This window comes from Falco punctatus (genome assembly GCF_963210335.1).
Source record: "Falco punctatus genome assembly, chromosome: 4".
Lineage (NCBI taxonomy): Eukaryota > Metazoa > Chordata > Aves > Falconiformes > Falconidae > Falco > Falco punctatus.
In genome coordinates, this window is record NC_137583.1 from 30,822,380 (window position 1) to 30,850,128 (window position 27,749).

The 27,749-nt window shown below is 42.6% G+C and overlaps 1 protein-coding gene across 1 annotated transcript in view; it reads left to right on the forward strand.

Moving 5' to 3' along the window:
* Positions 1-27,749, forward strand: part of MAD1L1 (mitotic arrest deficient 1 like 1) — a 370,489-nt gene that overhangs the window by 140,354 nt on the left and 202,386 nt on the right. The window contains exon 12 of the mRNA XM_080382402.1: positions 20,340-20,480. Coding sequence (XP_080238528.1) covers positions 20,340-20,480 — 141 coding nt within the window. The remainder of the gene's footprint in view (positions 1-20,339; positions 20,481-27,749) is intronic.

Below are 27,749 nucleotides of genomic sequence, written 5' to 3' on the forward strand. Positions count from 1 at the left end.
TGCTCTCTGACTTGAATTTAATAACACTTTGAACTGGAGCACCCTGGCATTGCTAGGGTACAAAGCGGAGCCCAGGCTGCGCTTTCGCTTTGGGTGGACGAGTGTGCAGAGCTGTGTGTGAGCTGCATCATGCGGGGGCTGGTAACATGCTGGACACCCCTGAGGTCCCTCCTGTACATCACAGCACTGTTCTGCTCTCGAGCGGGGAAAATTGTGCGGTGTTTCTTAGGCATATAAGGCCCTGGACTATCTGCTCTGTTAGTTCATGATGTTTGGAAGTGAAATGTCAGTGTAGATGGTATAGTTTGATACGGTTTTGCTTTATGAAAGCTCACACTTGAACCGAAGTAGCTTACGGACCAGGTAATGCTGGTTTAACCTGACTGGGGACATATCCCAGTGACAGTGATTCTGATCTCCAGCCTTCACAGAAGTTAGAGGAAGGTGGACTAACAGTAAAGATGCTGAAATACGAATGAGAGGAGAAAGATCCATTGTACAGTCTCTTGGGAGAATATCAATTTTTATACAAATCTAGGACAGATGAGGAACACATCCTTTCCTGTATTCCTTTTTTGAGGGGGCTGCATATTGCTTGCCTATACCTTGCAACATTTAATCTGTTGTGATTCTCCTAAGTCTCTGTGTCTCCATCATACTCACCTTCCCTTGGGCTGCAAGTCACCAGCATGTGTGTCTTTCTGTTAATTTGTCCCAGTTCACAGGCGTAGCATCATTAGTGAAATAACGCTGCTGCTGTAATTACTGTGGGATTTGCGCGCAGCGGTGCACTGTACCATTGCAGTGTACCTACTCTTTAATCTGCATGGGCCATCTGCTTTATTTCTTAACTAAAAGTTGTTTTGTTTCTGCTTTGGAAGAGTGAATCAGTTGCTCCTAATCTTCTCTGTGTAGAAAAACATCACAGCTAGGATAAATTAAATCCCCGTTTGGTAGATTGTGCTCATTTTTGTAAGATTTCTTCCAGGTCATGACCAGTAGTTTTGCTGTGCACAAGTTTTTGCCCTCCTTTGTGGCTACAGGGACGTTCAGGTCAGAATTTTGGTAGGACCACTCCGTAACCTAGAGAACTCTTGACTGCTGTAAGTCTGACAAGTTCAAACACTGTATACAGTCCTGCTGTTTGTTTTGTAGTGAAGATATCCCAATACAATTGAAAGATGCTACAGGGTGCTTATCCCATGACAACTGTCCAAGAAATGACCTTTTAAAACCCTATTCAAGTAAGCGTTGACAAAATACTTTGACTTCTGTCTAACTAAGAGGTCTCTTGCATCTTTTACTACTGTTTGCCTGACAAAAAATAGTGAATTTTTGGACTAATCAGGTCAAAGACCTGAGGTTTCTCCAAATCTTCTGTGAAGGCCGTCTTCTCCCTTTTTGCCTTTCTCTTCCCAGGACTTCTTCAGGATTAAATGGATCATCTCTTTGTTATAAGCTAGTTCCCTAAGCCTAGGCAGTCCTCAAGCACAGAAGTAGATTGTTTAAGTGGGATGGAGCACTGACATTGCTGTTAGAGAAAGCTTTCTTTTATTTCCCAGAAAAACATCGTTAGATGATGATTTTGAGAGGTATTCTTTGCTGTGGTCAAACTGGACGATTTTTGGATGCTTTAGGGGCATTAAAATAAGATTGTAAAATAAAAGCGGTGAGGATCTGGCAGCATGTGTCACTTCTGGTCTTTTGAAAGAATTTATAGCTTAGTTTTACAGTAAAGTGGGTTTTGTTGTTGTCATCTTATATGCCTTTTAAAAATGTTCCTGCTGTCAATAAATATGGTGAGGGCTACAGTGATCCATGCCTCAAAGAATATAAATGTCAAAATATAGTTTCTTAGGTCTGTTGACAATTTATTTTTCATGTAATGGGAACATTATTTCTACATGAGCCTGTGTTTTCTTTTACCACTAGAAGTTGTTGCATTCAGTTCTGAGACAATGAAGTAACAGCATCAAATCAAGCAGTTTGCATCTTGGTTTTGTTAAAAGACTTAAAAAAAATAACAGTATTTCTCATAAGATGTTTTGGAGTAGAGCAGTCATTTAGAAAATGAAAAGATCCTTTGTCTAGGAGGCTCTTCTGTTTCATTCTTTAATCTAAGCAGCTGTCTTTCTCCTTCCTTGTGGGAAGTTGTGGTGGTAAATAACATGGAAATTCATTTGATGATGGAGACATTAGAGGTTGGCATGGACAATTAATTTGTTATTAGACAGAATTAATTTTATTTGATCCTTACATGGTTCTGTTGCTGCATACAAATTCAGCAGCTCGACAAGTTAGTGTGCAAATGCAGCTCTGTTCAGTTTTGCTGAAGGATGGCTTTTGCATGGCTGTGAGATCAGGAGTGGCTTCTTTCCTTCTGTGTGAAGTGCAGATTACAGGGAAGTCTTTGGCTTTGTGCTGCTGGACTAAGTTCTGGGTCTGTGACCTAAAACTTGTGCTTTCCTGCTTGACAAGCAGCCTGTTTTGGGCACAGCTAAGCCTATCCAACATGTTGCCGTGGAAGGGGTCTCTCTTCCCTTCTTCCCTTCCCAACCTAAATGCTCCCAGTCATTTTCTTTTCTTAGAACAGGTCTGAAAATGAGGTTTCTGAACCTGAATCAGCAGAAAGTTAACTCTAGAAGTGAACAGCTTTTTGGCTTCTGAGCTGTTTCTTTGTATGAGTTCCTTTGCTCATACAAGGGACAGGAGAAAGTATAGTGGTTACAGGTACAACTGTTGATTTTTGTCTCCAGAGGGATGATTCTCCTTGCAGTGTCACAAAGCAGCACCTGCGTATTTCCTCTTTTATTCCTAGAACTGAAAACAGTATTTTGGTTGATTCTGGCAGTACTGATAATTTCTTCTGTAAAAATAGAAATTAGATCTCCCTCCATCTTTCATGACTTAGGCATGTCAAGAATTTGGATCATGTGTAACAGGAACACTTAGGGGATGTTCATACTTGTTAACTTCTCTATTTTCTTTTTCTGTTTCTTTGTGGTTTTGACTTTGTCTTGCATGACTTCAGGAAAGGCAGCATCTCAGAAGTGGCTGCACAGTGGTGGTAGTCCTTTCCTAAAGAGAGCTGGTGTATAGTTGATAAACACCTTTTTTTTTTTTTTTTTTTTTTTTTTTTAAACATAAGATGACCTAATCACTGGGAAGATCCCCAGGCAAGACTTGAAAGAGGTCTGTTTTTTAGCCCCATTCTTCTAAGCTGCTGAATGACCACAACCACTTCACCTTGCAGGGCATCGGTTTCCCCTTCTGGAAAATGGAGTTGGTAACATTGAACTTTCATAGTAGGCTCCTTTTAAGATTGACTGCTAAAAAGTGCAGCATAAAAACCTAAAAGTAGTCCTACATTTCTCTATTGCTAAATGGAAGAATTACTTGAACAAGTTACATGTAACAGTGTCCTCATAAGACATCTGCTTTTGCATATATTATTCTGCATTTTTCCTCCTGCTTCTCTCCTGTCTTAATTGTCTCTGCTTTGGTTTTCCCCTGACTGGAGAGTCTATTGCTTGTGCTAGATTAGCAAACTAAAGATAAAGGTTTTTGAAAATGAGACCAAGGACAAAAGCAGGAAGTGTGTTCAACTTGGAACTGTAAAGGAATATGTGAATGTGTTAAAAAGGGTACCAAATTCAATTATTTTTGTTAACTGGTGAGATCAGAAGAGGAATCAATTACAACGTGCAGATATCTTTCTTTGTGAGCTGCATGGCAAAAACTTCAATTGCATTTACTTTTTAAAGTTGACGTGTCAGGAGACAGCATTGTTTCAGTACGTATGAACAAGGAAGAGACTAATGTCGTCTGTAAGTAGCAGGGAAGTATGGAACTTGCACCTCTTGCCAGTAATCTTTTCCATTTGAAAAGCAAATTGGTGAAATGCAGTTCAACTACCACAGAATCACAGAAGGGTTTGGGTTGGAAGGGACCTTAAAAAGCATCGAGTTCCAACCCCCTGCCACGGGCAGGGACCCCTCCCACCAGCCCAGGTTGCCCCCAGCCCCATCCAGCCTGGCCTTGAGCCCTGCCAGGGATGGGGCACCCACAGCTGCTCTGGGCAGCCTGGGCCAGCGCCTCACCACCCTCATGGTAAAGAATTTCTTCCTGATACCTAATCTAAATCTGCCCTCTTTCAGCTTAAAGCCGTCACCCCTTGTCCTAGCAGTAAATGCCCCTGTCCAAAGCCCCTCCCCAGCTTTCCTGTGGGCCCCTTCAGGCCCTGGAAGCTGCTGTGAGGTCTCCCCGGAGCCTGCTCTTCTCCAGGCTGAACAGCCCCGACTCTGTCAGTCTCCGTCCATAGGAGAGGTGCCCCAGCCCTCTGAGCATCTCCGTGGCCTCCTCTGAGTTCACTCCAACAGGTCCATATTTTTTCTGTGCCGAGGGCCCCAGAGGCTGGATGCAGCACTGCAGGGGGGGTCTCACCAGAGCAGAGCAGAGGGGCAGAATCACCTCCCGCGACCTGCTGGCCACGCTGCTGGTGATGCAGCCCAGGATACGACTGACTGGCTATTCACACAATAAGTGAAAAAGCAGGGATAAAAATCACACCTCTTGAAGAAATTCAAGGTTAGACTTGGCATACATTGTTGGAGATGATTTAGCAGTAATTAAATTGGTTTTAAAATAGTGGGTAAATCTGTAGATGAGAAGAAAAAAAAACCCCACCTGAATATCCATTAGCATGCCAGACTGTTAGCAAGCTTAGTGGGAGAGCGGCGTGAAAGTAAGCATTAGTGATGAGTAACTGTCCTCCCCTTTCAGCAAGCTCCAGGTCCACACTGAGCAAGTGCTTAATGATTGCTTTAACCACCCGGCACAGACAGGCTGTCATTTCTTGGTCAGCAGCCTCACGGCTGTTTAAAATGTTCTGGTAACAGACACGGTAGAGACCATGTGAATTATCTTAACGTTGACTGCAGAAGTAAGCCCAGCTCGTATTTTTTTCCCATCTCCCACCGCACCTGTGAGGTTCTCACCTCTTTGCACTTGCTGAGCCCCACGTGTGCGATGCCTGCACGGGTGTGTGCCCATCCCCAGCGCCATGGTTTCTGCCAGCCTCCAGCAATGGCTAGCAAAGATCACCTACGTGCCTAAGAAAACCTTTCCTTGCAGCTGGCATTTGCTGTGGGATGCCGTGCCCCTTAGGCTGCTCCGGTGTGCAAAACAGGCACAGCACTTATAAATAACACAAAGTTATTTCTGACGTGCTCCTATGGTGTTACAAATAACAGCCATATCAATCACATACTGTTCATTCAAACATAAGAGTTTAAAACCGCTTCGGAGACCCCCTGTTTCTTCATGTAGCTGGTGAAAAAGAAATTGCTGTTTGGAGCATGGGAGGAGTGTCTTTGTTTTTTTCTTTGCTGTTTGTATCAGTGGGTTAAATTGCCTAATAACTTCAATTCTTAGCTTTTGAAGTACTTCTTGTTGTAAAAAGTATTTTTTAAGTATGAAATATATATGTTTGAAGTGCATGAATGTTGAATTTAGAGAAGATTGATAGTGTTCGACTCAATTCAGTGTCTGATATTAAAGAGGCAATTACATATGATTTGTGAAATAAAGCGAGCAACCTCTGCGGAGCGTGGTACCTGCAGGGTTTAACAGCATACTCTCTGATCTGAGCTAATAAGGGTGATATCTAATATTAGAGTTTGCCTTGTCAGAAAACCCATTAGTGTGCCAGTGTGAGAATGGTGTGTGTGATGCAGAAAGTACGCAGCTGTTTGCCTTTTGGTACCACAGGAGGAGGCAGGGAGAAGCTCTCTCTAAGATGTTCATTTGTTATGCTGCTGGCTTTTTTGTTTGTAGTATTAAACTGTTGATAAAGATGTTTGAGTATATATTCTTTTAGAAGCACATAAACTTCAGCTGGAGATTAATTCCTTTATTTGCCTGTGTTCCTCTGAAGTTTTTAAAAAATTTTTAAAGGCTTTTTTTCTTCTTTTGAGATGAAAACTTCAGAGCTCCCTCATTTTCAAGCCAGTTTTTCTTTTCATGTCTTCCTTCTCCATGCATGCTGAAGATGCTGAACTGACACTATTTTTTTTCTTCCTTTTCCACACATCCAAAACCAAAATACAATTACACTTGCCATTGTCTGTACCCTGGAGAAACAGGTCATTACACAATCTACACCACAGGCTTGATGAGGAGGGGGTTTCAATTTGTACCATGTTTGTATTTAAATTCCAAGCTGCTAGGGATCGGTGTTAAAATTAGGTACATGGAGTAACCTGTGTGATATGCAGTTGCAGAATATTAATAAAATTTGAGGCCTGAGCCAGTGTTAGACCACAGACATTTCATCTCTGCTTTGATTTTTAGTGTCACACTGTGAGTCTCCTGTATTTTACTTCATGGTGGCTGGCCCTGAGTTTTCAATTACAGAGTGATTTCTTGTCCTTAATCCGCAACTCATTCATTCCTGGCTCTCCTTCCAGTCAGGTCTGGATAACTGTGTCAGAAACACTACAGCGGTTCCTCTCCGTTTCTGGAGACAAATGGATATTTATTAACCATCTAGTGAAGTGGTAAAAAGTAAGAGGAAAGAGTGAAGAATTATACTAGCGAATACTGCGGCAAAGAAACATAACTTCGAATATGTAAAAGACTGCTCTAGAGGAAAAAAGCAATCAATTTTTGCCTAGTATTGTGCTTAGAGGCTTAGGAGATCATTTCTAGCAGATATTTTCTGTTCTGTTCACTTTTCCAAGGTGCTGCTCCAGCAGCTCAGAGTACAGACAGAACTGATGGGCTGTGCTTTGCTCTCTCGTCCCTGCATGACCATAGCTCCTCAGTGTCCTGCTGCCTTGGACCAAGGGGGAAATCCAAATGGCAGAGCCTGTGAGCCAGCGTGGTCTCAGCAAGCGAGCCTGAGGTGGATGGGGTCATTATTTCTCTGAAGGAGCACTCTGTCAGAGCTCTGTGCCTGTGGTCAGTGAGATACATGCCTTTGTGAGACTTCATGTATGTAGAACATTAGAAGGTGCGTCTGTTTTGCGGGTACATCAACTGCTTGTACCTTCTGCGTCACGTTTCAGAAATCTCACTAGAGGATATTATGTGATGATGTAATACAGAGTGTGTTCAGAAATCGAAGACTCCTGAAGATACAGCGATAGTATTTTCTTCACATATACACATTTCATTATGTATATCTGTAGCAAATCTGATTTGCTCATGTTCATCTAACAGCTTTTCCCCCAATTTACTTCTTGACTTAAGTGAGTGTTAATCATAAACTGTTTCATTAGTCACTAATTTGATTCAGGGGAAAACTTGCAAAGATTTGACATGTGCTGTAAAATTTGCACTACTTCCATGGGCTTGAGGCAGGTGTTTTGCACAAGAAGTCTTTTACATAGCCTTGTTCGTTGATTTTGTTTGTGTGTGTGTTTAGCATCCTTGATGTACACAGGAAGACAGAGGCAGAAACTTACAACTTGCTGCTTTTTGGGTGCTTCTGTTCTTACCCTCAGTAAGCTGAAGAGTCCTAGTGAATTAGTAAACGTGGACAGCATCTTCAAGACTGCACTGACAAAGGCGATACGGTACTCATGCTTTCTTTTAATGTGGTAGAGCTCGTGTATATTGTTATTCGAGGTGAAATAATAGGGACAAGTCTGAAAAATAATACTTGCAAGTGAAATAGGAACAGCTTTTTGGAATAAGTTGAAGAGAGGGATTGTGAAAGGGTCATAAATTCTAGCTGAATATTTGTTCTTGTTACCTTTTGTCTTCCCTTCATCTCTAAACCAACCTTTTTTGTGCTTGTGGTATCAAGTGGTTTTATGTTGATTGTGGAGGCTTTTTTGAACAACCCAAGGTGGATGGTAAGGATGCTGTTCAAGTAATGTAAAATTACTCCTGAGAGAAGAGAACGAGGGAAATAGCAGCATCGCGGTCCTAGACTTCAGGAGAGCGGAGTATGATCTGTTCATGAGCCTCCCTGGAAGAATCCCATGGAGTATGCTCCTGGAGAGAAAGGAAATCCAGGAGAGCTGGGGAGGTTGCTGTAGACAAAGAGCAGCTTTCAAACCTCAACTGTTGTGCAAGTCTGAGTCTCTTTGCTGCTGAGAATAGGCTATATTGAAAATTGGCATCATCTCATATAGCATTTGTTGGTAAGATAAAGCTGTATTTGTGAAAGAGGTACTAAATCAGGAGAGTGCTGGCCAGGTTTGTTGTAAGGCATTTTATTAAATATAAGGTATTTCACAAATGGAAGCAGAGGAGCCAAATATCTCAATTGATATGTGACTTCATTTTAAACTTTTTTTTTTTTAGTTTAGAATAATAAAAATAGATCTTATAGTATTTCCTGACATATCACAATGGACTTTTTTCCAGAGATGGGACAAATTTAGTGATGGGTATTGTATGCTTAAATAAATGGGTCTGTTCTCACCTTTTCATCTTCTTGAGGACTTGATTGCAAACTAAAAATTCTGTAATTCTGCCTGTGGTGGTAGTGGATTGAGTGTCCTTTGGATTGTTTCTCTGGTATGTAGAACACAGGGAAGGCTAAATTTCAACTTGAGTGCCTACAGGTTATACAGAAGGTTCTGCATTGTGGGTGTGTTGCAATATGGAAGTGGGGGTTCATCTTCATCACTAACTGTCTGCTATTTCCCAGCTTTTTCCATGATGTTATGTGGCAAGGAGAGACTTCTTCCCTCTGTTACTGTGTCTTTTCTTTTGACAGTCATCTCTGTGATTGTACCATGTTCTATTCACTTTGATGAAGTTGTGCACAGAAGTAGAAAAGCTGATTCTGCATTTTGTCATCTAGTACCTGGCAGTTCATTACTATGAAAGCAAACCAACGGTTTTAGTTTGCAACAAAGTAGATTTTTTGATATTGTGGTTCTGCTCTTTATTGCTGTGTGGGTTTGCTGAAAACAAAATGTAAATAAACAGGAGTGTACATAATTTTGTGGCCAAATACTAATTAAAAGACTGAGCAATGTTTTGGTCTTACACATTTAATCATCATTCTCTTTCAGATGTGTGTAATGAATACATTTTCTAAATAATGTTTTTCTTCTGGTAAACTGATTTTTCCACTTGTTTTTAATGAAGCATGACTCCAGTGCCTCATGTTTTGTCTAATGGTTTGAGCATAACATTCTTGATGTCAGTGCAGTTTTGAGGAAAGATTTTGTTGATTTAATATTGCAGAGGCAATGGAGGAAGAACAAACAAAGGAATGTCATTTTGTCTACGTGAATTAATCAGCAGTCTGGTGACACTGTAAAAGGAAGGTGTTCGCTGAGTGGCAGCTAATATTAATATTAGGTGTACTAATTTGTAATCTATTTTAAGGTAATAGTATCAGTTCTGAAATCTTTAAAATTTGAAGGAATCTGTATCCGTGTGCTGTTGCCACAGGGCTGGAGGCCCTTCCTTAAGTGTAGACATCCATTCTCTTCTATTCTCTGCCACGTGTGACTGGGGAGGTTGCTGCCTGTCATGTTCCCAAACTGCAAATCACTGGACTTTTGCCATCCCCTGGCTCAGCAGCTTTTGGGAGAGCATTTTGTCCTGCTTCTCTAATGGTTCTTTTTCTAACTTCTCTGAAGTTGGTGAGCAGTAGGTGTTTGCCAACCTGTGCAGTTGGCACTGAGTGCAGTCAGAGGGTCCTTGCCTGTGGGGGGGTGCTGGTGGAGTGGGTCTGTGAGTAACCTGTGTGTGAAAGTGTTTGATGAGCAGCAGGTGTTGGGATCATGAGCTATTTAGCCAGCCAGGAGCTGGGTGAGAGTGTACCTGTTGCTCACGGAGAGAGGTGGGGAAGGGACCAGTGACTCGCAGGTACATCTTCACTCTTTTGCTTCATTCCTCATCAACCTACTTCAGCTAAGGATGCTGAAGAATGATAGCAGCAGTCAGAAACAGGTGATGAGACTGTGAGTGACTGGGAAAGCAGTTATGCTAGAAAATAAAAGGTTGGATTTGTTTACCTTAAAAAGTAGTTGAATGGGAGGTGACAAGTTGAAAGTGCAGCGTCTAATGAATGAATGGCTTTAGAGAACTTGTTTGGGAGCTGTTGTTTTCCCTGTCTGTGCAGTGCAAGAACAAAGGTGTTCAATGAAGCTGAAAGACGGCAAATTAAAAACTGATAAAATACATTTTCAAGCAATGGGATTCATTTCCGTCAGAAAACTGGCAAGGTCAGAAATCTATCAGGGTTCAGAAAGAGACTGGATATTTATATGATCAATAAAAATATCCGGAGGAGTTGTCAGTGAGAGCTTGTTTTCAAAAGTGTTCATTAAATGGCTTTTTTTTGGAGCTGGGAAGCCCAAGGTGAGGGTGCAACTGGAATGGTGGTAAAGTGCCATAACCTTGTACCTGCCTGATGTGGTCCTTGTGGCTGGTTCTTAAGCATCTGATTTTATTCTTTGTCCTCTCTGGGTCTCTAGAGGGGTGGGATCCCAGGCACAGGGGAGAGGGGTGGGATCCCAGGCACAGAGGGGTGGTTCATGATCTTCTACACCAGCCTGCACTGATGTTTGCAAGGGATTAGGATGCTGGCGTATGACAAACCTCTGCCAAGAAGCTGCAGTCCAGAGCACCAAGGTGGCACGTTTGCTTTTTTAGATGGAGAAAACTCTTTCCAGAAGTGCAGCTCACAGGGTTAAGGAGTAGCCAGGCTTGGTGGTGTTTGCTTCCTGAGTGTGACCCTGAAGGTAGCTCCTGATTAAGCTAATGAGACATTTCTGTGGGTGTTTTCTGAACTGTGCTCTGGGTAGAGAGAATAAGCTGATCTTAAAAAAGCTGAAGAGGTGGTGTTACTTGGTTGCTTGGTCTATGTTTTTAACCTTTTTAGTTGGCTCATGTATACAAAGTGTTAAAATGATTGTTCATCCATATTTTCAAAGGGTGCAAGTTAAAACATGTGACCCACATCATGTGGCTAATGTGAAACGTGTTGTGTAATGTGAAATTAGTATTTTGACCATATCAGACTGAATCATAGCATTTTAGTTCAAAATAATGGCTTGTTATTGTTTTGCCCTAGATAAATCGTTGGCTGTGGTTAAATAAGCTGTCCCTTAAGCTAGCCCAGTCTTACTGTTGGGAGCACAGCTTGGGTGAGAAATGACCCTTTATAGTTATTACAATTTCAGCAAGAATATGTTTATTCTTTTGCCTTATAAATGGCTTACGTTGTATGGAAGTTGCACGCTGTACCTCCTGTGCTTACCAAAATGCTCTATGGCTTTTGGTCAACAACTTAAGCGTCGGGGATGGGCAGGCACTGGATGTGGCACTGTACATGTGGGCTGTCTGGGTTTTTTTTACCCCTCTGTATTCTGCATCAGGGTGGATCTACGAATACTGTGGGCTCCTGGACAGTTCCCTAGTAGTTACGGGCCAGTAATTGAAGGGAGTTTCCAACAGCTGTGGATAAGTGAAAACATTTTAACCCCAACGTATAGTGAGCAGAAAGGCTCTTTGTATAGACGCGTTCAGCCCTGTGGCTTGCGACTTTGGTCTGACGTGACGTGGAGTTTTGTCCTGTAGGCGCTGTGGGTGTCTGCAGGCTTCACGTGTGTTGCTCAGCTCATTGCCTGAGGAAGTTCTGTTGTAGCAGCCAGACTGCTCAATCCTCTCTGCACCGTGTCCCTTCCTAAGGAGGTGTTGCTGGGCTGTGAGGGCAAGAACCTGTGTCCCCTCTGCCCAGGAGAATCCTGTAAAGATAATGCAGATGTGCTAGGGGTGACCTAGGAGATAACCTGGTGTCTGATTTTTGAAACTCTTGTTGAAGTTGCTGATCTTTTATACCCTGGAGGTAGTAGAGGGAATGTTTTATGAATTAAATAAAATATGGAAAATTACTACAATTTTTTAATAAAGCAGTCAGGTGATGTATATTCTGAAGCGCTAACTAAAAGCCCTTTTTCTTTGCCATTTTCAAAAAACCACAGCTGCCATATTCCTACAGTTGTTGACACATTGTAAGGGGCCCAAGAAATTACTTTTCACGTTCAATGGAATGTGCTGTGTTGAGCTCATCGGATGAACTCAGGTCTGTGATTTTTCTGTCCTCTCAAAATCTGATGCGAGAGATTTGCCCTCCTGCTTTGGTTCTGTCGTAGCCTGAATCCCTAGGAACAGAGCCCAGGCAGTGGTGCAGTTCCTCCTCCTTTATTTTTGCAGAGATAACCACACCAGCTTAGAGCACAGTTCAGTTTACTTTTCTCCAAAGTTAATGATATTTAAGCGTCTAGAACTGCAGGAAACTGGCTGTTAAGAGATTTAGAGGCCAATATCTGGGATACTTAGTAGGCAGGAGGAAAAAGAAATCTGAGGGTAAGGGATGAACATAGGGCTTAATTTTTATGTGCTGTAGACACTGGCAGAATAGAAGAATCTGATGCACCCTCACAAAACCTTTCTTTTCAGGGTTGAATAAGGTGGTTTTTTTTTTTTCTTTCTTTTTTTTTTTTTTAAATAGATGAATAAAATATTAGTTTTATATTGCCAGTAAGTAAGGATGAATACATTTCCTTGTCAGTTCCATGCCTTCCCTCTGCCAGCAATGGTAATCTAGTGGCTAGGTTGAAGAATTCATGGTATTAAATTTTTTTTAAAGAAATGACCATTTTCCAAATGTGAACCGTGCACACGGCATCAGATACTGGTGTCAGATGGAGAGTGGCCCTGTGCTGAGGCAGGTGAATAAAGCAGCTTCACACTTGTGGAAGATTGCTACTGCTTGAGCAGCAGGGCTAAGAGAAGTGGTAGAAAGAAGGGGAGGATTTTTTAATCAAGAGATGAGAAATACACTGAGATAGAAAAGCAAGCTTGTGCTAGATAGGCAGTGGTGAGTGTTCCAGTAGATGGGAGTTAAATGAAGAAAAATATAAAATTATTTCATGGCAGCAGGAGGCTGGGAAACATAACTGAACATGTTAAACTCTCTGTGAAGCAAAGGGACCCCAGGGGTATTTTAGTCAAATGATATTTAGTTTGTTGCAGTGTCAGTGGTGTGATTGCTTGTCAGCTGGCATATGTATGTGCTATAAGCAAAATGAGGGTTTTAGAGACCATGCACAATTTTCCAGAAGATAATAAGCAGGGGATTTATCAAGAGACAGATTAAAAGAGTTACAGTGGATTTATTTGCTCTGGTCCATTGCCAGGATATAAGGCAAGCTGAGCCCTCTCCAGAGAAGTATTGGAGGTGAGGGGCAAGAGCTAGAAAGGAAGAACTGTAATTCTGAGGAAAAACTTAAGGAATATAAGAGCATATAAGATACACCAGAATTTGTAGGTGTACATTTAAAGTTGCCTGCTGACTGTTTGCCAAAAGAGCAATCAGATTGCAGAGTCTCCAGAATTTAAGAAATTTTGGTTGGGAAGCTAAGAATCTCTCTGTCTTGTTCTGGCACCTAAATTAGCCTTTGATCATCTTTTGCAAGCTCTCTGCCTGGTTGCGTCCTCTTCTCACCACAGTTTCCCATGGTGGCTGCTTTCTCCAGACTTCCAACCTTGGGTGCAAAGTTGGTGTTCAACATTAATGATATGCTACCTTTTGTGGCAAGAAAATGGCTGTTATACGAGTGTCACAAAAAGTGATGAAACCCATCAGTTACAGAGAGATGGTGGGACAGAGAGGGATGCTTAACTCCTGGTTTGCTGCGCTTGTGGTTACAGAGTACATCAGTCCTTCTGACCTCTTTCCCACCTATTCAGGTCTTGGACTTATAAAGAAAGAATTTTAATTTTTGTTGGAGAAGCCCTGGTTGTAGGGCACAATACATCTGAAGGGCTTCTTTATAGGTTACATCCATCTTTAGACTCCTGCAAGAGCCTTATATTGGCTTGAGGGGCAAAAATGCAAGCAGAGGTTTGATTTATCGAAAGTCACATTTGAGAGGTAAGGATATTTTGAAAATCCATTCCCTAATGTTCTTGTCAGTGCAAGGGTAGTGAAATGTGCTGGATGTTTTTATTTTTATGGAGTTAACATTTTTTTTTGTAAATGCTGTTTTAATTGAGGTCTTGAGTAGAAAGTCAATGGTGTGTATATACATATGTGTCTGCAGTCAGTTCTAATTTGCAAAGTAATGTGAAAATAGGTCAACCACAGAGATAAATGTTGGGAAATGGCTGTAGCTGAGAAAGAAGCGGTTTGGAGGTTTGAGAATAGAAAATTTTGGTTTGAAGATGATTAGTATGGAAGTTAAGGGTGGTAAGAGAAAGGGGAACAATTTGCCATCTGGTAGATGCTGCTGTAGACAAGGAGGATTTGAAGAGTTTCTGGTAATTTAATTTTTTCTGGTTTTGTTTGGCATAGAACTCTTGGGGTTTTTTGTCTGTTCTGGAAGAGTTGATTAGCTCTTGTTAGCAGTGCTCCAAGGGTGTCAGGAGCTGAGGGGATGTAGCTCCCTTAGATACATTCCTGTAATAGCAAAGTCTGACCAAATGTGCCTTTAGCCAGTGCCCTGCCTTCAGCCCCCTGTTTCTTCGGTCTTGCTGTCACTGTGTTTTTACTCCCCCCCCTCTTTTTCTGTAAGGCAGTGGGATGTGAACATACATCTTTGAAGAGAGAAGACAAATTACAAAGTAAGGCTTATATCCTTATCAGTTCCTCCAGCCATCAAATTGGGGCAGAACCTGTTCACTGTCAGTAGCCCCATGCATGTTCCCCAGCCAGTGCTTCTCCATGGTGTGTAAAGCAGCTGCCTGTATCCCGACAAGCTTGAAGCGTGATATACATATCTCCTGTGAGCTGGGGGCAAACGGGCAGCTTGGGGAAGGGGCAGATGCTAAATGATGCTGCAGCCTATTAACGGTGCCTCGTGTCTGTGTTGCCACACAACACGCAGGGCTCTGTGCTTTGCTTTCATGTGTTTCAGCACCTTGATACAAATTCATTTCTCTGAATTACAGAGAAGTTGAGTTGTAATCCTCCTCTTTGATAAACACATCAGTGAAGTTGAGATTTATAACATTTATTGCTTGCCTTTATTCAGTAGACAGGTTACCTGTCAAAGAAGGAAATTAGAGTGGTTTGATATTATTCATATTAAGGCTCAGTTGATTGTTCCTTCTCCCTAATTCTTTTCTAGCTGTTTGCAATTTAATTGTTAATGTTTTCTTCAAGTATTTTATGAGATACCGAAATGTTGAAGTGATTATAATTGCAAGATATATAATTGTATTTTCTCATTCATCCTTCTTTTACAAGGTTGGGTCTGTTCCTCTGTCCTGTTTTCAGGGCCTGTCCTGCCATTTATGAGTTCATCAAAGGTGGTTGCTCATAGACCAGAAATTATTGTAACCAAGTTTTCATCTACCCTAAGGATATATTTTTTCAATAGGTCCTGACATGCTCTAATATATTGAAGTATTCTTCAGTTATTTCTGCCCATATTTTGGCTTATGTTCCCACACCTCCTGCTGCTAGTTTTACTAATGTTAAACATCTGGTCAAGGCAGAGTTACTACCCTGCTTTTTCTGTGTGTGTTTTTGTACAGCTCAGATCAAGAAAGCATAGACCTCTCTTACACAGTCATCTTTCTCTTTTATTTGTGTTTTTATAGGGAATAGTTAGCTAAATTATACCTGATTGCAAATAGCATCTGTTTGATGTTGAAACTCCGTATCTTCAGTCTCGAAATTTTCTCTTATTACAACTAATTTGGAGTTCGGAGTCTGGAGAGGAAGAGGAGGGGGAAATCTTGCCACTGATTTCCTATAATGAAGCAGTCTATTAACATTCTCCAAAAATTATCATTAATTAAACAAAAAGCTCATCTAACGCTAGGAACAGGAATATTTCTGTACCATCAAAAAAGCGCCGAGTGGGAAATATCATTATGATTCCACTTTACAAAGTCAGTCTCTGCCAGGCTCTAACCCATGCAGAAGTGAGAGAGCAAGTGAGAGAGCTGTGCATTTGGGTTGTGGATTAATAGTGGAAGTTCACTCATGTGGAAATAAAGCAGATTTTACTGTTACTAGCAACTGTCATTAAAAAGCCATTATCGGAACCGACCAGCACAATTCCTGCTCTTTCATTGCTAATGACAAAACAATCTGTTCTTTAAAAAACAACAACCCTATATTTTCTTTCAGAGAATGGTGCAGGAGACTTACCAGGACAGAAGCCGGATAAACAGAGGCAGTTGAAAGATTTATTGATCAATAAACCAGACAATTACAGCTTGTTTATAAAAGGGAAAAAAACCAAACCCCCAAACCTCGGGCCTGCAAGCAACACTGAAACTCTAATAATGATAACACTGGCATCCAGCTCGAAACGATAAAAGTCAATAGGAAGATATAGGATTTCAATAAAATTATGACACTAGATAAACTTTACCCCAGGAACAAATTTTCCCTGGGTGTGTGACTGACTTCAGTGAGATTTGTAACTTTAATTTCTTTCTTATTGATTTTTCTTTTCTTCAACTAATTAGAAAGTCTGCGGTGAATTGTGTGTATGTATGTTTGAGGAGGGGCTAATGAACATCAACAGGAATAGGGCCTGAGTTTGAATGTATGTATATAAGGTCAGATGACTTTCAAAAAAGGATTTTTTTGGCTGCATTTTACTCTTCAGTTGCTTCCAATACACAGCTGGGAGTCACTGTCATACTCCTCAGTGTGCAAATATTTGAAGCTGCGGCTGTCCTTGGAGATGCGCAGCAGCACTGCTCCAGTGTCCTGGGGGACCTTGGTGGGGAGGGTGATGATGATGCTTATGTGAACAGTTCTCAGTTCTTTCCCTTAAAATTAACCCCAAAGTCGCTTATGTTACTGCTGTTTCTGACCCGCTCTGGTAGCCCTCTGGTGTGTGAATGCTGGGGAAAGAGACTTTCCTGTAGCTTCAAGCTACTCCCCAGCTGGGTCGAATTTTAGCTTTACATAGAGGGAATAGAGGAGCTGGTGGGAGGACTGGAAAGAAGCTTTCTTTTAGTTAAGATTATAAAACGTTTTCTTTTTAGTTATTTAAGCAATAGTAGGAGGCACATTTGTTTGGTGAATTGGTTGTTGCTGGCAGAAGGAAGGGAAACTGTTCAACCTTTGAAAAAATCACTATCCTTCCTCTTTTTCAAACTTACATCTCCTCAAACACAGCTGCAAGCTGCAGCACTGGAGTTTGCTGTAGGGCATTAATTTCCTAGGTTTATAATGAACATAAAACCCAATTACTCTGTTTTTAGGGCATGTTTAGAGTAAGATGCGTTTCTGTTCTGCTGTTGATTTGAAACTGGTCAAGGTAAAGAGCACCTGGAAATGTGCCAGTATGTGGTCCATGGTGAGTAAGCAGAGATGCCCTCCGCTGGGAAAATTTTGGAAATTCCCAGAGAAACTGCTTTTTAGTAATTCTGATAAATACTCTTCTGATAGAAAGCAGAGGTGTTGGAAAAATGTTGGAAAGGGCACCTGAAAGTCCCTGGGGAGGCTTACGATGGGGCATGTGGGATGAGGAGATATTGCAGCAGTTACTAAATCAGGATTATGTTTTAGAGAATCTTTTTAGACAGAGGACTTCTCAACAAGAACTTCTATTTCCTGCCAAACTAACAAGATCTTTAGGAGGGAGGGAAAAGCTTTCAGTAAGTGCTCTTGATGGGGAGAAATTTAAAAAATGGAGCTGGGGACCACTTGTTGGAAGCTGAGAATTGATTTCATTACAGTATTAATATTTAGAAATAATTAAAGAGGAAAGCTAAACTCCAGGATGAAGTGTTTAATTGTACCACCCTTTATTTCAGCTTTTCAGCACCTTTTTTTCCCCCCCAATACAGCTTGTGCTGTGTTTACCGTGCATGTTTTTTTCTTGAGACTTTTACTCTTCCTTTAAGAGAAAGGCTTTGAAGGGCAAGCTCGGTGGTTGATTTTAGGGGAAGGACGGCCGATAGGGATGTCCTGCTCCCATGCAGTTTTCCCATCCTAACATGAAAGCAGAAGCTTGTCCTCCTTGCAGCTGAGCAGCTCAGGGAACTGCTAGGATCTTCCTGGGGATGACTCAGATGACCTAATATTCAGCAGTTAATTGGAAGCCAAGTGTGATGGGAATTGCCAGGGGTCCTGTTTGCTTTTGAAAAAATGCTAAGGATTTTGGGACTGCCCTGCTGTAATGGCGAGAACATTACAGTGTTAAATTATCACGTTGATGAAAGATGCTTAGCAGAAAATTAGGATAGCGGAGCAGCTAGGAGCACAGAGAAAGAGAGAGGGTGCTGTAATTGCAGCAACATAGAAGGATCAAACCAATACCTTTGCTAAACACTGTCATTAAATTCTCTTCTGTGCTCTGGACAATGATTCTGCAATAAATAGGGAATGAAAATCGTCTCCTGAGCAATAGCAGTTTGCCTTATGGAGAATGCACTGGGCAAACGGGGTGATGTGTGTGAGGGAGGAGGAGGATGGACCGATCCTGTACTGCTGCCTTTCTGCTAAAGAAGTTCATTACAAGGCAGGCATGGTGTAGCTGGTTTTGGGTTTTCTTCTTCTGCAGTAACATGGAAGTGCTTCCTTTCATATGTCTGCCAGATGGTAATTCTTTCTAAACTGTGGCAAAACTGTGCTTTCCTTGGAAGAATGTTTCTCTTCTGTCAGGACTGAGCAAGGAGCTAGTAGTAGCTTCCAGACCTGTTTATGTTAAAACCTGTTTTTCTTATTATTTTGTTAACTCAGTTCCTGTAGCCCTAGGCTGTCCTTTGGTCTTGGGATCCTTTTACCTGCTGACCAACCCAAGCATCTTGATTGACCTTTCAGTCCACAACATGTTCTGAACACACGCTGTACCTCTGGCAGTGCCCCTAGTCGTATTTTCACAACTCAAATTTGAATGTTCCTTCCCTTTCCCACACGTGCACTTGCTATCCGTGTTTAGTCTTTGACCTTTAGATTTTGAAGGAGGTCAGTAGTCTTTGTAGATGGGCTTGCTCAGCTGAGCGGTTAGCGTCACCGTTGCTGTCTGAAATACAGCCTTTTTCATTCAGGGGTGGGGGGAAAAGGACCTTTTTTTTGTACCCTGGCAATTCCTGATTTCCCCAGAAGAGCAGAATCCTAGCGAAGCATTTCAGCGTGGCCAAGGTGGGTTTGTGAAGTGCTCCAAGTTCAGTGTAATGGCAGTGGCCTGGTCTGGATGTGAACTGCACAGCTACAAAACTGAGTGGTCTTATAATAATATTTTGCACGTGTGTGGTGGCAGAATTCACACGAGAGAACTGCTTTGCCCAGAGCGCTTGTGCATTTCTGTAACAGGGTGAGATGGCAAACTTCAGCAGTGGAAGGGAGGCTGCACTGTCAGACTTCCTCAGAGTTTTTGCTCTTTGGATTTATGCCAGGGGCCTTTTTTGACCCTGTTCTGTAGCCTCACAAACATCAAGGCTCTTCCATGCAGTCAAAGAATAAAATACTTCATCAGCTGGCTAATCCCTGTATGCATGTGGCACTGTAAGTGGTAATCTCCTTAAAATACACCTGAGTTTTTGAAGTTCTCAGCCTTTTGTCCCCATTCTTCTTCTCCATCAATGCCTCGGAGGTGGGTGTTAGGTGCTATCTGAAATTGGGAATGCATTAGGAAATACTTCAACTAGGAGCCCCCCCCCCCCCCCCCCCCCCCCCCCGAGTTTTACCTTTAGCTTTATACTTGGGAGTGCAAGCGCTCACAGAGGGGAGAGGGATCCTTCTTTTTGTGTTTCTCTGCAAACACGTGGTTATAATTGCCAGCAAGTAGCAAAGTGAGCCAAACACATTGTCTGTGAGATATTAACCTCTGAAACAATATTTATTTAAACACTGAGTTTTGCAGCGTTCAACGAGTTTAAGTCACATACATTTAGAGGGTATTTGCTCTCAGCCACTTTGTTCGTTGTCAAATCTGTTTTGTTTCTGTTGTGACAATTCTGTTCATTCATTGGTGGAACTCTTTGGCAGGAAAAATGTCAAGTACTACACTAAATATGTTGCTGAAGGAACCCATTCAGCCATGTTGAATTAGAATAGTGTCTCCAAAAAGAAGGCAGGCTCTGTTTTCAGTTGCCATCTCCTTGTTAGAGTGTACTCATGTTGCTTTCCTGCAAGGGATATGTGCTTCTATAAGCACATGACAGTCTAATTTTTCAGTTTTCAGAGCAGCAACTTTTATTTTGTTAGAACTGTGTGTTTCATCTGTGGCCTGATGCCGATATGAAGATGATGAGCATATATCCATCAGAGTTTCATTGCTGTGTAAAAGAACAGTAGGCAAAAATGTAGAATATTGTTCTGGGAACCCTTTCCTTGGAGTGAGGTCAGGGGCTTTATCCCTAAAGGTGTTTGCTGTTCTTCCTGACAGGAGCGTGATGGGATGCGAGCAATCCTGGAGTCGTATGACAGCGAGCTGACCCCTTCGGAGCACTCGCCCCAGCTGAACCGGCGTATGCGTGAGGCTGAGGAGATGGTCCAGAAGCTGCATGCTCATAACACCGAGCTGGAGGTAATGAAGAAGCACTATGGTTCACCCAGGGGTGAAGTAGTTGAGATCTGTAAGATTGAATTGCCTAGTCATGTGATCTGCCCTCACAAAAGAGAGATTTGCAAAATTCAGACTTCAAAATTCCAGGATCAATAAGACCTACGAGTTGTTATTCCGCATCTGAAGCTGGATCTCTGGGTGGTGGTGAGCGTGCTTTGTGCTAAGCCCAGCTGTGCTGCGTGGCTGGAGTGACAACTAGTTCCTGTGGGTTAAAGGGTTGTATATCGGGGAAAGTCAAGGGGTAATGAAGTGTAGCAGGTGTGGTGTCTTCTCTGTGGTCTGCTCGAAGTGATTCACTGGATCACACGTGTAGCAGGGCTCTTCAATACGCAGCGTGGGTGAGTGTGTGCTTGTAAGAGCTTTACTCTTAAGGGCTGAAGAAGTGAAGTGAGTGTCTGATGTTAATTCTTCTCATCTTGGCATTGGGCCTGAAAACTCCAGAATACCAGTAACTCTATTGAATGCTTTTTACTAGGTTTTCTCTAAGAAAAAACATTCCTTCCAAAGACAGAGCTATTTCTTGAAGGAATTCTTATACTCCTTTTAGTTCTCTTTTTGTAATGTGAAATGTAACAAGGTAAATGTTAACATGCATTTGCCAAGTAGTTCCCCTCTTCTCTGTTGTACTTTGTCATAATGGAGTGGGCTTTATGGTCAGGAGCTGAAATATTTGGAATATGTCTGTGATCTTAAAGCTTGGCAGTTCTATTACATAGGCTTTGCAATAGTCATAAGTATGGGAATTTGTCTTTCTTCGTGTCTAGTTCCACCATTCTATAGATTTATACACGACAGAATTCAAATGGAGTAAAACTTGTAGGAAGTGATGCTCCTTAGGTTCATGTTGAAGGCATAGAGTGGGTTGTCCCCCTGAGCATAACTCTCTTTGTTGCTTCTGGCATCCTTAAAAATGCTCTTTTCTTGTGTTGGTGGGTGGGGTCTTCAGTCAGGCAACACTGGCTCCAGTGACCTTTAAATCCTTAGCGAGCGGAGCAGTATAGTGTGGTACAGATCAGTATCATCCTGTTCCTCAGAAAAGGAATTCTGCAAAGTTTTGGGCAAGCTGATGGAGATGTTAGCTGGTAACCTCAGATAAAATGGAAATTTGCCTGAGTTTGTCTTGTCTCAGAATGTTTCTCTCGTGTTGTCTTTTGATCACCATACTGCTTACCACCAGACAGAACAGGATTAGATGCTGCTGGCATAAAGTGATAGGTGACTCTTTTATTCTATTTTCTTAGTTGTTTCCAACAGTGGCTCTAGGTTGCTGGAGGGAGATTTCTGGAATCATTTCCCTGAATGGGTCAGATGTGCATGGTATCTTTGAGCAACAGTGAAAGACGTTTCCTTCATCAAGTGAAAGCATGAAAGAGTGTGGGAACCAATTGCTACGCCCCTTTATTTATAGGGAACAAATTCTACGGGTTTTTTTTTCCGTGGCTATAGATTAAGGGCTACATGGAAAATTTCAGAAAGGAGCTGTGTTCTCTGGAGCTTTGTTGTGTGTGATGTCAACCTTTAAGCCTTTCAAAGACTTTGCTAGAAGCAGGATTCAAAGACCTGATATTCCCCTTGTAAAGTAAAATTTTATGCTTCGCTTGATTGTGTTTGTCTTTCTGACTGCAGTGGTGGCTGCTGAATCCCATCTATTTTGAAATTTTGGGGGAAAGTTTTTTGGTCTAGTAAAAATCCGGAAACTGGAAAAGGGAAGTTGAGGTACAGGCAGGACTCCTGGTGCCTCATCATCCAGAGCAGCAGCTGTAATCAACTGCCTGTAGATCAAAGAACTGGTCGATAGCAGCTATTAATAACTTCTAACATAATGCTCTGCACCCTCCCAGCTCTGCTGAGCCTCTGTACAAATTTTAGAAATGTTGACACCTGCATGACTCATCTCACAAACGGAGGAGACAGCCGGAATGAGGCACCTTGGAGCCTCAGTTGTTTCTGAGGTGTGGGAGAAACAGGCTCCGGAGGGGGGTGGGGAGGGAAGGAGAAAGGGAACTTCAGTTGAGGTCAGTGTGGCAGAAGGGTGGGGGCATCCCGGGAGACCCTGGTGTGGATGGGCTTGGGAGGGCAGCACACAATCAGCTTGTAGAGAAGCACAGGGGAACGAGAAGAGCGCATCCGTGAGCATCGTGCGTGGCAGCAAAGCGACAACATGCCCAGCTGTTCTGATGAGATCCATGTAGAGGTCTGGGGAGGCAGCAAAGAGCGAGTGATGGATCTGAGCTGCAAAGGCCTGGCTGATGCTCTTACTTTTTGCTACAGCGTGGAAAACAAGATCACTAGTTAACAGGGGATATACCACCCTAGGTAACCCCAGTTATGCCCGCAGAGGAGTGCTTCTGGCAGCTCAGCACACACTGGGACGCTGTGTACAGGAGCAGCCCTTGCACAGTCCCCAGGCGCTGCATCCCTGCTGGGGAGACTGCAGGTATCACTGTGGTCAAGGAGCATCTTCAGTTTAAAAAAGTCCTTGAAACCTGTAAGGCGATTGCATCCTCTTGCATTGTATTTTGTTGTTTCTACCTTTCAGCTTTGTTCACAAACCTTAAAATTCACACCATGCACCATGTCTCTCCTGCCTGACTTCTTTTATCACAGTTTTTTTTGTTTGTTTGGTTTGGGTAGGGTTTTTTTTGCTGTAGAGTACTTAATTTACTAAAATCTCTTTCTGTGCTCGCTAGCAGAGAACCCTTTGGTATTTCTTTTTTTTTCTTGTTTCTTCTGACTGCCCTAATCTGTTACCAGCAGCCCCACCGCTGAACAAACCATAGAGAGGAAAAAGTGATGTTTTTAACAGGGATTTTTCCTTACCCTGAAAATGGAGATTTTCCCATCCATTCCAGCAGCAGTGCTGCTTCACTCTGGTGAAGACAGAGTGATAGTGATAACGCAGTAGGAGCAAGGAGGAAACTGTGTGGAACTAGGAAGAATTTAGGGCTGAGGCAACAACTTTTAACTCATTAGGGAGATGAGGTCTCTGATAAGTCCTTTGCTTGATGTATAAATGGAGGTGGGGAGCCATTTAAAAGAACACAGGGAATGAGAGAGGTATGTGTAAGCCCTGGAGGGTTGTGTGTGAGTGTTACTTTGGGAGGATGGAGTTAGGTGACGCACTGGGTCATGCCAGACTCCCTTCTTCCCCAGCCCTTGCTGGGCAGGACAGCTGCTGGGAGCACTGCTGCGTCCACATCACAGACATTGCTTGGTTACAGGCACCTTTCCAGAAACTGGAATGCAGAAGGATGCTTTCATCCCGGATCACTTCAGAGATGCAGTGGTGCTACATAAGAGCTTGTCCTGGCGGAGCCTGATAGGGCAGAGAACTGAAAGGCAAAGAGAGGCTGATGGGGAACTTTTTATAAATCCCCTTCATTTGATGAATCCCCCCCATCATCCCTGATGAGAAAAGCTGGATCTCTTATGCATGGACATGCAAACACATAATCTGTTCTGGGATCAAAAATTACTGCTTTATCTGTCCCAGAACTGCCTGCCCCCAGCCCAGCCCCCCACTCACACCACCACTGATCTGGCTGGAGAGGTTCAAAGAAGCACTTTATGGACTGTTGAATGTAAAGCAGAGGGGAGATGCAAAGGAAAATGCCATCTGAAATGGTGGCTGGAAAAGCAAGCAGGCTGTGTCGGGCTATTTCATGTGGTTAATGAAGTGTCACTCACCATCTTTTTAAAAGTGTGTTTTGGAACTGAAGAGGGAGTGGGAATTTGTCCCTGGCCAGCCTGCTATAAATACTTAAAATAAACAGAATTGTAGCCTTATTTATATTAAGGCGTGAATTTTTGTTTTGATACTGGTGATATTAACAGTTTTCTTGTCAATTTGGTTAACTTTTACTACCTTTGCTCTCGCAACTTCTAATTTCAAGGTAAATATGACAAAACAAGAAGCTTCTATGCAAGCAGCAGCTACTGTGAAAAAGCTCAGATGTGGAGTTAGTGTTTGAAAAGTGAAATCCAGCTGCACAAAAGAGAAATCATCATAAATATAACTCCATTAATAGCGACTTTATTACAACACACTTGGCTCCATATGAAACTTTAATGAAGAGAGATTTGCAAGGAAGGCTCATGCTGACACCTTCAATGGTCTCAAGCATTTTTTACATTGAGAGATTTACAGTGAGCACCATATGTACTCTAATCAGTTAATTATGAGTCTGACAGTTTCAGCACATGAAGTGCCATATGTTCTGTGTTTTTGTTCCGCCAGGGGCATTACTGGTGACCTCAAAACTCATTGACCAAATATTGTCACTTTATCTGCACCTGATAACTGCAGCGCATCTGCTGGCGGTGAAAATTGGGCATTGTTGATTCTTGTGATGTTAGTCACAAATCTGCTCCTTGCAAAGGAAGTTACTTAGCAGTCACCCCGGTGTTTAAAGTGCTTAAATTTTATGTGCGGATGCAATAAAATGTTTATTTGAGCAGTTAACAGTCCTTCCTTGTCTCTCACCCAGCTTCCCCTATCAGTGCCTTCCACTTTTTTACCTTCTATTTTTTTCTCTCTCTTTCATCCACACTATGTTTATCTTGCTTTATCCCTTCTCTGCTGTATTTCCTCTCCCCCTCAAATGTAAATTGTTTCTTTACGTAGCAGAAGGGATTTCTGTGACAATGGGAACTTTATGGAGAAATTTACTCCCATCTGTGCAAGGCACAGAGGAGTTTGGTTTAATTTTCAGATTTTTTTCTGCCTGCTTTATGTCTTTGCTGCCATCCAACCCTTGTGCACTTTTTTTTCTCGGTGACAACTGTAAGAAGCAATGAGAAGATTACTCTGCTTGCTTCATATGTCTGGAAGGAGCAAATTCAAGTCACTAGAGCTTTCCTGCCACTCCAGAATGGCATATGTTTCACTTGCCCAGACTTCTGCTGTCATTGTAGCATCTTATCTGTGACTCATGTGGGAGAAAACAGGCTCTCTCTGGAGATGATGCTAACGTGCTCCATGCATCAGCTACCACTGATTGCTGAAGCAGTCACAGGGCTGGACATCATCTTCTGACAAAGCAAACACCTTGTCGAAATACCATTTTGAACCTGAATGCTTTGGCATCTCTTGGCAGACAAGAGCCTTCCTGGGAACCACTGTGGTCCTTTGTGTTCCTTTTCTAAAGGGGAGTAGGTCAGGCTCCGTGCCCTCTGGCAGTCCTGCAGAATGGGTTGTCTGGGCTTCTCTCTTCTTTCACACGCTTCACCTTCCTTCAGACCTGAGTGACCTTATCAAGTCAGGGAGCTGTTAGTTTCCTTTCCTCCCTTTTACACCTGCCAGTGGCTGTGTTTTGGGAGAGCACCTTGCATATAACCATCATTGTAATGAGGAAGTCAAGTCATGAAGGGGCTTAATGATTTGTTAAAGGTGACAGTCCCTGCTCTGTGGAAGAAGAGTGCCTCTTAAAACTGGTTGATACTGCAGCAGAGCCTGTCTCTGCATGTCTGAGACTTTTTGGTTGAACTGGATCTTAAAATTCAATTACTATTAACTTTTTTGAGGAGATTCCCCATTTTGGCTCTGTCCTAGAAGTTAGTAATTGATCAAGAGAAGCAGTCCATGGCACTGCCTTATACTGGAGATATTCTGCACAAACCAGCAGTTTTCACTACAGGATTTTTACAGCTATTTTTAGTGCATGGATGCTCTGACAGTTGAAGAATGGCTTTAACTCAGCAGTTCCTAGGGACTGCAGGTAACGGGAAGCAAGCCTCCATCATTCTCAAGAAATGAGAATGTCCTGGCACTAACTTGCATAGAGTAAATTACATGATTAACTATGACAGTATCTCTATCTCTGGCCTCTGATAAGCTGCTTTATAGACAAGCCGCCAGCAAAATGCCACCAGCTGCAGAACAACGAGCAGCTGTAAGGACCCTTTTGCTGCTATTGGCTGCATATTGAAGTAGGCTATTGAAGTGCACGGGACAGAAAAGCGGTTCCCAGCTCTGCTGCTCTCCTGTGCTTGGAGTGCCGTAAGAACAAGGGAAAACACTGTAATTGCCATCACGTCTTGCTGACAGGGATGCCTCTGATCTAGATGCAGTCCCTGACCCGCCCCTACTTCACTTACTGACTAGATCATGTCTTAACTCTCTAAATGTAAAAAAATTGACTAACGATAAATTATCACCAGTGCTAGTAACGCAGGGAGTTTAGGATGGACTCCCGCTGTCAGAAGTGTTTCACCCTGCAGGAAGCATACCTAGCCTAGGTGGGACCGTGCTAATGTCATCAGCCTCCTGTCTAGGTGTGATGCTCAGAGGGTATGGGTACGGGAGTGCTCCTGTACCTGACCTCTCAATGGTTGCACTTCAGCCCCAAGCAGATTGATAGGTGCCAGCAATAAAAAACATTTTTCCCTCCCTCTCACTTATGATCCCCTTAAAATGCTCTTGGTATGAACAAAATCTCCTGTAGCCTCTTCTGGTGATGTTAAAAGTTACCAGGCACAAATGAGGCTTGACCTAGGGAATTTGGATTAGCTTCAGACGCACCTAGCTATAGGAGACAAGAGAAACAGATGAACTGGGTCTAAATTCTTACAGAAGATTTAAAATTGGGTTCTTTCTTACTGATGTTTTGGAAAGAGAAGATAACTGATGTGCAGTTATGAGTCATATGTACCGCAATAGAACAGGGGAGAGCATTTCGTATGGTGTTGAGAGCTTTAAAACCCTTTACACTGGAGAGCCTGCATGCCTGTGCCTAGAGATACGGGCTCTGCAATTAGATGTCTTTAGGTGGAGGAGAAAGTAAGAATACATTTGAAGTGGGAGCAGTGGCCTCATCCGCAGCAAACGGCAGCAAAGACGCTGCATGAAAGAGCTGCTTTTGTGCAATATGGTGCATATCACCTCCTGCCACAGGTGCTGCCGTGGGAGCAGGGTGCTGCAACTGGCATGCAAGTAGCGCAGTGATAACACGGCTCTTCCCTCACAGGCAGAAGACAGAAGGAAAATAGAAAATTAAGTGTCTTTGGGGAATGGGGTTAGGAACAGGTAGCTTCCAGCTTTCCAAAGGGAAGGCTTTGAAAATGTAAAAATGTGTCCTTATGTCGGTCTCCATCACTTGCTGTTGCGAGCCAGGCAGTGTGGAGGGAAGGGCTGGGAGTCAGTAGGGAGGGTGCTGGGCAGGTGCCTCTAGCGCTTGCACCATTGTCCAGTGCTGCTTTCCCCAGTTACGTAGTTGTTTGGTTTTTTTGCAA